The 14,856-nt window shown below is 40.4% G+C and overlaps 1 protein-coding gene across 9 annotated transcripts in view; it reads left to right on the plus strand.

Annotated features, from left to right (window-relative positions):
- cnnm2b (cyclin and CBS domain divalent metal cation transport mediator 2b) overlaps window positions 1-10,121 on the plus strand; it is a 45,925-nt gene extending 35,804 nt beyond the window's left edge. For 2 of the 9 annotated variants that reach the window (XM_030731831.1, XM_030731913.1), the window contains exons 5-8: window positions 2,228-2,321; window positions 3,970-4,037; window positions 6,194-6,370; window positions 8,251-10,121. In XM_030731831.1, coding sequence (XP_030587691.1) covers window positions 2,228-2,321; window positions 3,970-4,037; window positions 6,194-6,370; window positions 8,251-8,532 — 621 coding nt within the window. In that variant the 3' untranslated portion in view covers window positions 8,533-10,121. Of the gene's footprint in view, window positions 1-2,227; window positions 2,335-2,888; window positions 2,894-3,721; window positions 3,743-3,969; window positions 4,038-4,190; window positions 4,199-6,159; window positions 6,371-8,250 lie in introns of all 9 variants that reach the window. The other 7 variants (XM_030732066.1, XM_030732383.1, XM_030732148.1 and 4 more) reach the window with 6 other exon arrangements.
- The last annotated feature ends 4,735 nt before the right edge of the window (window positions 10,122-14,856 follow it).

Here is a 14,856-nt window from a genome sequence, read left to right on the forward strand (position 1 = left end):
ACCCTGTGACAGCTGCTAAAGGACTCCTTGTTCTTCTGGAAACTTTCCAAGCTTGTCTTGGTGACCTATGAATGTGGAACTTTTGGTTTGGTGGCCCGACACTCCCGTTACTCTTTAGCAGGTGAAAAATAATCCCAGTAAAGGAAAAACGCTTCTCAGCAGAAGAACCAGACTCCTTAAAAAAATCACTGGAGATGAGCAGGTTTCGTTACCAAGGTTTATTAACAGACAAAGTTACAAAAAAAGCAAAGCAAGCGGAAGCCTCCCGGGAGTTTGTGCCTTAGCAGTTAGCAAGAGAAAAACGGACAGCAACAGCACCCACACCACACGTACACTGCCCCAACTACTACTACACACAGTCCTATATACTCTCTGCCTTTCTTTGTCTAAGGCTTTGTGCATAGTCAGTGATTTGTAAGCATACATTAGAGGCTGTCATTAATTCTTTCGACATTATCTAAAAAGGCACAAACATCCCGTAGCATCTTCAATACATCGACAAGACAGTAAGAAAAATTCATCACAATAATTGTCAGGAACAACCTCCTTGTGGCCATCCTATGGTACTCCTGGAGAAGGATTTACAACTGCCCACACTTACACTGACCAGATGTAAGGGAGAAAGTGAGGCACTATTTGCCCCTAGACTTGTTGCTTAGACAGATTTACACTTTCTTGATTTGCATTTCCAAAATCTTTGGCTGTGCTACATAAGCAAGATGGCCTATGGCTACGTCTACTGGACAGATTTATCTCTAGCACCAGAGTAAATCGAAAATTAGGCACCAAGTATGACGGGTGTCCTATACATGAACCCAAAAAAAGGCAGTTTTATGAGTAGAGACCCCTAAGCATGAATTTGAATGACCAAGCGGTTCAACACAGGGCCAGAGCAGAAGATGAGTATGCTTTGAGAAAGATCTAAGAGGGCCTGCCTGACCAGAGGGGGCCACTACGGAGAGGTGACGTAAGCTTCGGCACCCTGAACGTGAATAAGAGCAATTCCAACAGGTCTCAAATCCTCCTCCTACTTTAAGACACACAGTAAAGTTACAAGTTAAGTAAAATTTTATTTCAGTGAAAAAAACTGTTTAGTTGCAATAAACAAAAGTAGGAATAATAGCTATATATGTCAGCATTAAGGTAATAAAAATCCCAACAGAACCAATCACTGATAGTTGTGCATGATGGATATGCCATCTGAACTTCATAAGTGCAAAAACATAGTATGGAGACAGACCAGCTTGAAGGCGTGGTTCTGAGTCATTTAGATAACAAGTAGGCCAAGAACAGAGCCCTGCGGGATTCCTGCATTATTCTCTGAAAAAGATTTCTTATTGTTACACACTATTCACCTTTACATTTTATGATTTGAACTATTGTAGAGTGTGACAGAAGAACTTTCTTACTCAGCTGAGGTTAAAGATTTGTAAATTATGGCTGAGCCTTTTACAATTCAGAAAAACTTTATCTAAAGAAGACATAAGCCATGTATAAACTTAAAACCTTTTAAAATCACAGCTATGACACCACTCTTTAATGCAGTGGCCTGATGAATATCTTTAATGGCTCTTGGTCACCTTCCAAATCTTGTAAACACCCATGTGCATAATAGTTGTATATTCAAACACATGTCAGATCAAGCATTTATGCCCTTCATGTAGCCTTAGTGTCCAGTTTGAAAGCTGCTCTGAATGGCTCCACTGTTTCTGATATGCTGCTGGAGCCAACACCATTGTCCTATTCAGGAAGAGTATTGAGTCTTTCATAAGCCTTGAAGGGAAGTCCCAAATAACTGTTCCTAAAGTGAGTTCAGGGTCTATGTTGCCGAGGTTCACATACACAGTCCCTAAGTCGACATGTATATTAGCCTTGAATCAAATGAGGTCCAGCTTGAACAAGTGTGGGTCATTGCTCTTGAGACCCAGCTTAGGAGCAGATTGGGAGCTATTAAACAGAGTGAGGATTTTGTATGAGTAATAAAAAGGAGAGGAAAGAGGGACAGTAGGGTGGATTTATTCTAAACTCACAGGCAGGATGAATAAATATATTTGAGCAGGAAAAGAACCAAAAGTCTTTGAACATGGTAAAAGTGAGATTGCAAAGCGTGAAGCTAAAATAAATATTGTGTAACCATTGCAAATAAGTAATTGTTGATTTAACAAAATGTGATGTGCACTTGCATACTTTTAAGATAACTTGTGATTCTTTTCCTTGGCTGTAACAGGGGAAAGTGGAGGTGGAGGCAGGAAAAGAGGGGATGAAGTTTGAAGCGGGACCGTTCTCCTTCTACGGAATAATGGCTTTGACAGCCTCGCCAGGTAAGATTTCGTGGTCTTGGTCTTAAATTTCATCCCCTTGAAGATGAATCCCAATTCTGAACATGGATATTTGAAGGTGTGTGGGAGTTTGCCCAACCAATCTACATGTGTTTGTGGACTAGTGGACCGGTGATAGCTTGGTTTGCATTGATGGCAATATGTCAAACTCACTCCAGGTGAGTGTTGGACTCCACTGTCATTTGCCACTGATTTTTGTTCACGAGTATGAGGCGAGTGGAGTAGGAGATTGACAGAGTGATTGGTGCAGCATCGGCAGCAATGCAGATATTGTACTGGTCTGTTGTGGAGAAGAGAGAGCTGAGCATTAAATTGAAGCTGTTGAGTCATCAGTCAATCTAGGTTCCTATTCTGACCGAATGAATGAGATCGTGGACGCAAACAACGGGAATTAGCTTCTTCCAAAGGGTGTCTGGGCTCTCTCTTTGAGATAGGGTGAGGAGCTGATTTGGGAGGGGCTCGGAGTAGAGCCACTATTCCTCCACAATTAAAGGAGCCAATTGAGGTGATTCAGGCATCTAACCAGGATGCCACCTGGGCACCTCTTAGGTGAGGTGTTAGGGCACATCCTACCAGAAGGAGGCCCCAACACAGACCCAGGACACAATGGAGAGATTACATTTTTTGTTTTGGTGTCCCAAGGTATTTCCAAGCCCAGACTTGGAAATACCTGGGTTTCCTTGGAATGGGGAGGTCTGGGCATCTGGGACTAGACTGCTGCCCTTGCAACCTGGACCTGGAAGTGGCGATGGATGGATGGATGGATGGATGGATGGATGGATGGATGGATGGATGGATGGATGGGTGGATGGATGGTCACTTGCTTTGTATGTTCATTGTAAACAATGTTCAGTTAAACATAAAGAAAACCCCATGACAGAAAATTATATTATTAGTTAGTAAAATGTTAAAATGCAGCTGGGTGGGTGGCTCTTCTCTCTGGGATTGAGTTCTAGGCCATTTATAGTGTGATCCACTGTAGCTTTTTTTCCCCAGGAAAATATGTTATAAACAGGGCAGCACAAATAAAGAATTAGAGCTTTTACTAATTCTTTATGTTTTATAGGTATTGTAGGTCTAATAAGATCACCATGACTTACCCATAAAATTGAAATCTTTCACATTTTTCTCATGCAATATAAAGTACATATCATGTTGCATGAGAAGAATGTGAAAGGGGCCACATTTGTGAGTAAATCATAGTGTGAGACATATAAATAACTAATAAGTCTTAATGTTATCGTGAGACATCATGAAAAAGCGTCATCTAGTGATCCACTCATTCTTCTCTGTTCATTCATAAACTACAGCACTGTTCTCAGCTGTTGTTCTGATTCATTTGGGTGGTGGGATCTGAGAGACACCTACTGGTGGCATAGTAGAATAACCCTCCTGTGGTGGATGTGGGCACTCTAAGAAATTAAATCAAGTACTTCACGGTGTTTGTCAGATTTCATCTTTAGCTAATCAGTAGCAGTACAGAAATTTAACACTTGTCTGCTCTACCAGTTTAATGAAATTTCATTATATGTAATTAATCATATTACCAATTTTTCTTGCCTTTAACAGTCTTCCCTTTCTTTCCTTGCTTCTTTTGTCCTTCTCTTGTATCACCCTTCTCTCCCCCAAGTGCCTCTGTCACTGTCTCGTACATTTGCAGTCAGTAGGGCTGAGTCATTAGCAGGATCTCCAGGTACAGTGGATTTTTCAATATCTACATACACCTATCACACTATAACCTATAGTAAATAGTGTAATGAAAATTCTGCATTTGAAAGACAAAGTTTTGTTGCTATTAGAAGTGCAGTCACAATTTAACCTGCATGCATGCTCTGCCTAAATATGCCTGAGTGTTTTTAGCATTTTGATTTTCAGAGTCTGCTTGAGAACGTTCTTGTTTTGTGTGACTTTCGAGGAATATGGTGTTCATGGTCTGTTTGTCCCAGAATGCAACATGTACTGTAAACCTAAGTGTGTGTCACTAGAAGAGAAAGAGGGAGAGAGGAAAATAGATTCAGGCTGAGACTTAACACCCTCGTCTCCTTAGCCATTAGTCAAGTGGCTGAATGGTGTTGGAGACTAGAGGCCCCAGAGTGGAACAGGCTCCGCCCCGCTCGCCCCTAACCTTTAACCCTCCGACTACATAAACAAGACCTACAGCTACAGCCCCCTGCTGGACACCACTGAGCACACATACAAAGACATGCACATATAGATATGTGCGCAGGCCCATGAACAAAAAGCACAACACTACACACATAGACGGGCTGCCTTAAAAGTGAACATATCCACATGTATCCAGAAATGCTGTGGAATAAATACACTTTATGTCTCTAGCAGAGGTGTTCACTTTGGTGCAGTGGTATTTGACAAGTGTGTATGTGTGTGTGTAGAAATCTATCATGTGTGTTTTCTTGACGCAGCACACTGACTTTTTTTTGTGTGTGTGTGTGTGTGTGTGTCGACCTGGCCCCTGTGGCTCCTAAAAAGTAGAGTACTAATCCACAAGAGTCCACATGCCAGGTCTTTGGCCCACTGTGCTCTCACACACACACACGCGCACACACACACACACAGTGTTTTTGCCTCCTACTTCCTCACACATACACATTCATACACACATATTCCAACATGGGATTACATACATTCCAGTCAGCGTAGTAGCATTAGCGTTGGCCAAGCCGTTTCCACTTTGTTGTGTGTGATTTTCACTAGGCTTCTTTAAGAAGTGGAAAACATAATCTGGCTTTAATTAAAAATGACTGAAAAAAAAGAAGAAAAAAAAAAAAAGAAGTCAGTGCCACATAGAAGAACACAGCATCACTGGAGACTGCTATATGAAAGTAGAAGACTTATACATAAATTAGATTTCCATACATCAGAGCCTAATATCTGATACTTGAGCTGGAAAAATATCACAGATAGAGAGGATCATAAGTGCTGCTGTGCAACTCAGCTAGTTTCAGAGGAAATTGAAGTAATTTGGTGTTCTCAAAAAAACCCAAACGAAATTTATAATTAGATAACATATCTGCAAAGAGATCATCAACTAACAAGCAAGGAAAACAATATAAGTCAATATTTATTGCCATATAAAATTTAAAGAACAGTATATTCAGTCAGACTAGCAGAAATCTAAAACAGAGCCCAATCAATGCAGGATTTTGAGACCGATAACCAAACTGTTTCTATATTTTATCTTTCAGACACTCGAAACATAAACAGATTTCCCTAACATTTGTTGTGTGGATTTATGAATACTTAAGAAGACAATATGACAGTACAGTTTCAAAATAATCTTGTGTTATTGTCATAACAAGTCGTGGATTTCTTGTTTACGTTCTGCTCGAATCAGCTTTGATTTTTTTTTTTTTTTTGCGGCGTTTCAAACGTGATGCCAACAGGGCCCTGCCAATAAAATCGGTTAGGTTCAAATGTAAAACTTTACGGCCAGAAGGATAACACCTTATTAAAAAGTGATTGTAAAAATGAAAGCTGTAAATTCTCACACTTGCCTGGTGTGACATAATACAGATCTAACGTGTCATTTTCCACTTGCAAGCATCTTTTTTTTTTAAATGTTCTTCTTTGGAACAAAGATAAACAAACTCAACAAGTGTAAAAATTAGGCCCCTTTAATGCAGCTTATTTTCAGAAATACTTTTGCAGTCCCATACATTACTGTTGCATTCCAATACATTTCTTTAGGGCCTTTAATTTTCTTTCAGTCTTTCCCTTAGGAAGCAGCTCTGATTACACTATAGAGATTGGAACTGTATGCCTGCCTGGACTTGGATCGGTCACACTTTTCTCTTTTAAGCATATTTTTCCTGCTCTTTAACCTCCTTGCAGAGAATAAATCTCCTCCACGGCCATTTGGACTGAATCACTCAGATTCTCTGAACAGGAGTGATCGTATAGATGCCATCACTCCAACTCTGGGCAACAGCAACAACCAGCTCAACTCTTTCCTTCATATATACGTGCCTGATTATTCTGTCAGAGCACGCTCAGACCTGCAGTACATAAAGGTGAGTACACACAGAGGGGATCAGAAATTAACCTGCAATGATGATCATGTGTGGAGTAATAAAAATGGAAATGTTTGACCAACATGTGATGCAGTGATGTCACAAGCAGCTGCTGAATTTTGACATCTTTAAGAGAAGTTTTGGTTTGGTTATTTTGGCCATAAAATTAAGGCATAACTGTGTTTACCTTCTGAGTCTCTTTTCTGACTCAGACATACAGTACTGTGCAAAAGTTATGAGTCATCCCTCTTTTCTTTCTATTTTGCTCCCAAGGAGCCAGACATATAGTTCTCCAGGCTTCCTGAAAGTCTTTCAACATTTCTCATCGGGCACTGGCTGCTTTTTCACTCATTTTTAGTTCAGCTCTTGTACCTGACCATTATCAGAGGAATGTTTTTATCTATTTTTTTTTTTGTTTGTTTCTTAAGCCACTTAACACTGACCTATGAATCATTCAAGCACAAAAAAGGCATCTAACTCAAGGGATAAACCACTGTTGTGTCTGCACATAACAGACAACTTAGCAGAGCCAATTTTAAATGGTATCTTTAGGCACTTTGCTACTAGCAGCATGTTGCAAAAACACTTTTTCCCACTTCCTTTACAGAATCTGCAAAAAATGCCAAAGATAACAGTTTGACGGTCACTAATACTTTGCACAAACAAGGTGATTCCCAAAGAGCTATTAGCTGAAAAGTTGGCATATCGCTGCATGGTGTGCTGCCTAATGAGCTCTCCACGATAAATAACAAGCGTGTCGCAGCCTACAAGCATGCCTGATCTGAGGAAACTGGACAAGTGGAGAATAAAAGAAGTAGCAGATATAAAATGGAGGGGTGTCCCTAAAGAAGCCATTCTTAAGGAAGGAGGGGGTAAAAAAAGGCTGAGGTATGCCAAATTATACAAGAACTTGATGGAAATCAGTGGCAGCAGGTCTTATGGAATGATGAATACAGATTTTAAATTTTTGGTTCAGATTGCCACCAATATGTATGGAGGATGTCAGGAGAGAGGTACAACAGTGAGTGTCTGCAACCATCTGTAAAACACGGTGGAGGCTCCGTCATGGTTCAAGGCTGCATTTCAACCAGTGGTTAAAGATTTTACAAGAAAGCTTTCCTAAGATCTTTAGTAAACTGATCAGACTTTAACTAACAGTAAAAATAAAATATCATGAAAGCTGTTTTGGGACTCAGGAGCTGTGAACGGCTCATTTATAACAAATAGTTTAAGTCTGGCTTATAAACTTTGAAGTCTTACCTGTCTGCAGTGCTTCTGATTCCTAATCGACCCTGTCTATTTTCTAGTAATAGTAATAAATAAAGTTACTGTTGTTGAGCCGGATCTCTTGCTTTGGAAATGCTCATTTCTGTATCTTGCTGCTTTATGTTAATTCTGTTTATGAGCCTGAAGGCAAAAATAGAGCTGGTGTAATTGTTTTGTTTTGAGCTTTGCGCTTCTCAAACTAGAAACAAGATTATTATAATTATTGCCCAGTTATTCACCTTGTAATTAGATTTATGGATTGTGCTATCACTTTTACTAATTTCTAAGATGTTTTATTACTTCCTTTTCATGGTCCATGGTACCTAACGACATGAAAGGTCTAGAAGCAATTACGCAGTCGATATAAGGTAACAGTAAGGTAATTGCTTTATGACCATTTAAAACCTTTACATTTGATAAGTCATGGGTAGTTCCATAGTGTAGTGGTTTATACATTTGCTTGCCAAGCAAAAAGTTGCTGGTTTGATTTCTGCTAATAACACAAATCTCCTTTGGGATTTTGTGAGGAAGGGCATCTGTGGCGACCCCCTTGTGACAGCTGAAAGTAGTTTTACATTTGATAAGTAACGCTAAAAATCTTCATTGTTTTGTAGGTGACACGACAGCAGTACCAGAACGCTGTGATGGCATCACGGATGGACAAGACTCCACAGTCGACAGACAGCGAGTTCACTAAGATCGAGCTCACGCTAACGGAGCTCCATGATGGCGTGGAAAGCCCAGCTGTTGTCACCACCACAGCTACCACCACTATCACCACCCCTGCTGTGGCCTTTGCTGTGGCCAACGAAACATCCCACCTGCTCAACCAGCAGCAGAACTGTGTGGGTCTTAGCAGGAGCAACCACTCCTCCCACAATGAGGGACCCATCTAGCCCCTGCCGAGCCCGGTGGAGACCCAGACCCTCCACCCTGTCTTAAGGACACACGCAGAGCGGTGATGTAGATGAAGATGAGGGAAAATGGGGAAGCGGAGGCAGGTGGAGTGAGGGTTCTGCTCCAATCAGTAGCCCCTGGTCAGTCAGTCAGTGAGAGCCTTTCATGGAGGGGCTGCGGGGAAGACAGGTGCTGTGTCACCCTGAACTCCCCCACCTGAACACTGTCAGAATCCCTGCTGTACTACACCCTCTTACAGAGGGTGCACTTGGTCAGTACCGTGTTACTGAGCTTCTTTTTGGGACAATCTGACACTTTCATAGCGGTAACTTGGACAGAGTGTATCCATGCACGTGCACGCACACACACGCACACACACACACACACACACACACACACACACACACACACAACACATGCTGTACTTTCTCCTCAGGCCAAAGACTTTGGTCCCCCCTTTCTTACACTGTCTTTGTACACATACACTCTCAAACACATTCACATTCCTGCACAGAAGCAAATGCAACTCCCCCGGTGGTGCATCTTTCAGGGAGGCTCGACTGTTGATCCCATCAGCAAGGACTCAAACCCAAACACGCAGAGAGGTTAGTCAAAGACTGCACCAAAAACCGCTTTGAGAGAAACCGTTAAACCATGAACCAAGAATGTTTTCCTGTATTTATTTATTTTATAATATTGTATGTATATATGTTTGCGTGAAGATATGATATAAAAAAAAAACTGGCATATGAGCATGCATTAGTGTGCTACAGATATAGAATATGCTACATATATGGAGATGAACATCCATTCTTGTACTGTGCATTCAGAAAGATTTCACAGCCTTTGAAGTTTTGCACCTTTTGTTTTTTGAAGACTCTTAAAGTGGATTCAATTTTTGGATCAGTCTACACACACAATAACACAGGTTGTTGAGGTGCTATTTAAAATTATTGAAAATAAGACTCAAATATTCCAGTACACCAGTATTCAGACACTTTATGTAGTTCTTTGCTTCTAACATTGCAGAGAGTTGGTGTGCACCAACTTTCAGGTCTGTCTAGAGGTGCTGTATTGGGTTCAGGTCCTGACTATGGTTGGGCCACTCCAGGAATCAACTACTCCTAAGATTCCGAGCTCTCTATTAAAGGTTTTCACTCAGGACTGCGCTGGATATAATGATTTCCCCGGATCTTTACTAGTCCCCCAGTCCATGTCACAGAGCATGTGTTTGACTGCAGAAATGGCATTAATGATTGTTTTTCGTGAGACGACTCCAACAATCAATCAGCTGCTAAAACCCCAAATCACACAGTCCTAGAGAACAATCAGTGACTTCCTGGTAACTACTGGTTGCTAGGGAAAAGTGTGTATTCCAAGAACGGTTGGCGAGCGGTTGCTGGCAATGGCGAGCATGAAATTAGTCGCAAAGAGGTGCTGCATCAAAAACCTCGAGAGCTTTGGTCATTTCAAAAGGAACGCCTTTTACTTCGAGGTACTTTTTAAAGTTTGTGAGTGTTTGCAGGCAAGTTGGCATCTTCCATGCAAACTACAGGCATCTGCAGAAATATACTAGAAAACCAAAGCAATTACAGGGAGGTTTTTGGTGCAATACCCACTTTGCGACAATTTCGCCTGGCGACAACCAGTAATCTCCAGCAACCATTTGCCAACTGGGAATATAACCGAAAGGTTGCCAGGGGATCACCAACTTCTCTCAAGGCCTGCGGGTCTAAAGCCTTAAACAGACAGGTGTGTGCCTATCCTAGTGTCTCCATGAAGGCAGTTACACTCCTGTAAACTCAGTTAAGTTATAGAAACATCTCAAGGACTGTACCAGCCCTTGAGCACCGGAGCGAGCTCAATTGTGAGCATCAAGTGGACTAAATACTCATATAAATGGCACGTTTTAGTGTTTTTTTAAATAAAATTGTTTTTAAAAAGACACGCCTGAAACCTGTTTTTGTTTGCCATTATGAAGTATCACATTAAGATTGATTAGGAAAAAATAATGTTTTGAATCTTTTAGTTTGAAACAGCAAAACATGAAAAATTTGATCGGATGTGAAAATTTTCTGAATGCACCGCAGGGGGTGAGGGTGTTTTACAGAAACAGTATGTATATTACAGATCTTGTTATTTTTACTATTATCCTAAATCAGGCTTATGGTACAATATATTTTTCACCTTTTAAAAAAAATCACACTATTGCCTTTAAGAGAAATCATATAATTAATTATTTTAACAAAGTGCAATGAACTGCAGTTTATTTAAGAGATGATTATGAAAAAAAAAAAAATTCACTGTATTATAAATTGACAGATTTTATTTGTATGTATGTACTGTATGTATATTTGTTTTTGTCCTAGTCAGTCTCTCTTTCTCTTTGTCCCTTTCATGTTTTTGCCTCTGTTGACCTCAGACATGTCTACTAGTTCATTTGCGAGTTATGACGCCAACATTTATGACCACAGTGTAGTTTCGGGGGTTTGGGGGGGGGGGGGGGGGGGGGGGGGGGGGGGGGGGGGTATTGGAGTTGCGTGAAAGTTCAGCATCTATGCATGTGGGGATTATGTGTCTTTTTATGTTGTTGTTGTTGTCAATTTTACACATAATCAGACTTGATAATTGCACAGTATTAATGACCTCATCTAACATGTTGAGCATCATCAACGTCACAAAAAGCAACCTCAACATTAAACGTGTCCATGAATGATACACAACTACGTTCTCCCACTGTTTATATTGTTTTTCTTTCCTGCATGTGTGTTCATTGCATGTTGGCAGAGCTTAGTCTGTTCATTTAGTTTATGAAGAATTTTTTTGGACAGTGACCATAAGAGAGAGAGACACGCCCGTTCTTTACTGGGCTTTCCATATCATGGAGATACATTTTTTTTTAACTTAATTCAGATCTGAATCTAAACGTATTCTTCACAGATGGTGGCTGCTATTAAAGAGACATATTTATATGTTTTTTTTTTATTTTAGTTTAGACAAACTGCAGTCATATGTGTTTGTTTCACAGTTTAGAGAAAAGTTGGACATTTTGCAGACTGTTTAGTCAGATCACTCTCACGTCTGCTGCTACATAAAACTTCTCATAAAGAGAAAAACACCACAGGCAAAATATAGTACTGTGAAAAAGTCTCGAGCCACCCCTCATTTCTTTATATTTTGCTAGGACAATGAGAAATAGGTGCAGTTTTTTCTTTTTTTTAAACATGCAAATATAAATGGAAATACGGTATATAAGGCAAAAACAGAGTTTGTACAATAATAACAAGCTTGAAAGTCAATATTTGGTATGACCACCTTCATTCTTAAACACAGTCTGAACTCTCTTAGCCAAGATTTCTTGTAATTTCTTTAAGCAGTCTTCAGGAATAGTTCTCCAGGCTTCTTGAAAGACATTCAAAGCTCTTCTTTGAATGTTGGCTGCCTGCTATTCTGTTCTCTATCAAGATGACCCCCACACTGCTTCAGTAATGTTGAGGTCCGGGCTCTGGGGAGGCCAATCCATGACTGATAGTGTTTCACTGTGTACTTTTCCATCCAGGCATGCTTTTACTGCAATGGGAGTGTGATGGAATCATTGAAGCCGTTGCCAATCAGAGGCTTGTGTGATGATTCTTTCCTGCATTTATAATTCCATCAACTTTGACAAGATCCCCAACACCACTGGCTGAAATGCAGCCCCAAACCATGACAGCACCTCTACCATGTTTTACAGGTTGCTGTGCACACTCACTGTTATACCTCTCTCCCACTGTTCCCACTGATTTTCAGTTCAGTTCTTGTGTAATTTAGCATACCTCAGCCTTTTCTCCCCATTTCCCTTCCTTAAGAAATGCTTCTTGACAGCCACCCTTCCCCTAAGACCATTTCTAATGAGGCTTTGGAGAACAGGATCAACTGAAGGGCCATCTCTCAGGTCCTGTGTCAGGTCTTTATAGAATTTTTTCTTATTTCTTAAGGACATAGTTTTCAGATACTGTTCATCTGCTTTAGGTAGTTTTTTTTAGGCCTCCTGCTTCTTCTTTTGTCCTCCACTTGTCCCTCAAATTTTTTAAGGACACACTGCACACCATGCAGAGACATGCCAACTCTTCAGCCAATAGCTCTTAGAGAATTACCTTGTGTTATCTTTGGAAGTGGAACACATTACATGTTTTTGTCACGTGCTGCTAGTAACAAAGTGCCTAAAGATACAATTTAAAAGTGGTCCTTGCTTAGTTGTCTGTCGTGTGCACAAACAACAGTGATTCATCCTTTGAGTAGGTGCCTTTTTAAGCTTGAATGATGCATAGGTCAGTGTTAAGTGGCTTAACAAACAAAAAGCATTCTTCTGAAAATGATTGGGTACAAGGGCTGAACTAAATATTGAAAGACCTTCAGAAAGCTTGGAGAACTATTGATCAATACCACTTTAAAAATTACAAGAAAGTCTGGGGGATGGCTTAAGACTTTTGCACAGTACTGTATGTTCTGGGGTTGTTTTTTTTTCATGCACTGGTCAATATGCACAATCTTCCATAAGACAAGTGGAAAGAAATTGTCCAAAGTATAGATTAAGGTGGTTTTTATATTTTACATTTTTGCAAATTCATGTATGTTTAATAAAATAATACCTCATTTAAATATTTAAAACATATAGAGAACAGCTGTCCCATTGGATCAACAAAACAGGGAAAGTTTCTTGGTGATATCTTTTCTAAAAATTTAAAGGCATATACATCTTTCGCTCATAAAGACAGGATTGCGTTGGATGCTGAAGAGTTTCCATATAGTTGCGTTAATTTGTTTATTTCAGGAGTGTAGATTGTACACTATTTCAAGGCTGCTTCCAGGACTGATCTTTAACACAATATGTAATGCAGTTAATTTGCTGCTTTACGACATTCAGTTTCAGAGTGTAGCCACTGGTGGTAGCTGTTTCCTAATATATTTATACATGTGTGAGTGCCTAATGGTCTCTGAAAACTGCACACATGGACAAACAGCCCTTCCATCTGTTCAGCCATGAGGAGCGTCCCCGTTGTATAACCAGACACAGAGTACATCTGCATTGTTTGCAGCTGCGCCCGCTGTTTATTGTTTACTTGTACTTGTCCAGTCTGCAGGGAGAGTCACTCCAGAGATAAAGCAGCGATTCACATTGTAAGCTCGGGATGTTCAAACTCTGCATCTCGGTGCCTGATGGCTGACGGGAGAACAAGAAACACGAGAATTCAAAAATCTGGGGGGGAAAAAAAAAAAAAGTCTGCAGGACACACAGGGGGATGCATCAGCTGTGATGGGGGTTATTTTAATATTGTGTGACACAGAACACGCGTACTGGCTTTTTTTTTCTTTTGCACGCTCCGGCCTCAGCTGAACAGAGGTCATCATCCCTCCATCATGTAAATGTCTTGCAGGCTGGTGTTAAACTGGGCTTCTGTCTATCTCCATGCTGCTGTTCAACGTGTGTGCTGTCCATAATGCTTCCTTTGCCTGAACATGACACACTCACTGGTTTCTCCAGCTGGTGGTTAAATAAAGAAAGTGAATGATTAACAGACAAGACAGCTGCTGACTCTGCGTATTACATATGAAACTGCATTTAATGTTTTCTTGTGAGGCAGGCCTTCCCTTTAGATGACACGTTTTACTGATACACCAGAGCAGCAAATATGAATATGACAATATTCCTCTTACAAAAAGCGATGGGTTAAAAGATGGGTTATAAGCAACAGAAAACACTTCATTCAAAACCATCAGCTGCTAATGGCCCTTAAGCTGCTGGTCATTAACAAAGCCATCACTTAATGAGCAGTAGCTTTGATTACCATTTCCCAGCCATTAAGCTTATGACTCACTCTCAGAGATCCAGCATTTGCTGTGTAACTTAGATTAAGTTTATATTTTTAATTCATTCAAGGCCACTATAATTAAGAAAAGATTGCTATTTCCATCTGCAGTGCTTTATGTTTTGCAGCATGACTCCGTTCTCTGACCTCCCCGCCCTCCTTCACGCATATGAGGAATGCAACACACCAGCACAGAAGAGAGGTGACGTCAATGATGGCACACAGGAAAATGAAGGTGGGTTGCAAAGTAGCTTACAGATATGGTGCTGTAGGATAGTTAACACAACTTAAATGAAGTACAATAGTAAGATAATTGTAAGTACAATACTAGATATAGTAAGATATCTGCTGATGTGGACTGTAAGTGGCCCTTCTCACCTAACAATATTAGGTTTCAAACTTTCCCATGTTACGTTTTAGCATCCATTGCTAACCCTGCTTTGCCTTTTTTACCTTCAGAAATGATCTGAGGCT

This window comes from Archocentrus centrarchus, chromosome 1, assembly GCF_007364275.1.
Source record: "Archocentrus centrarchus isolate MPI-CPG fArcCen1 chromosome 1, fArcCen1, whole genome shotgun sequence".
Taxonomy (NCBI): domain Eukaryota; kingdom Metazoa; phylum Chordata; class Actinopteri; order Cichliformes; family Cichlidae; genus Archocentrus; species Archocentrus centrarchus.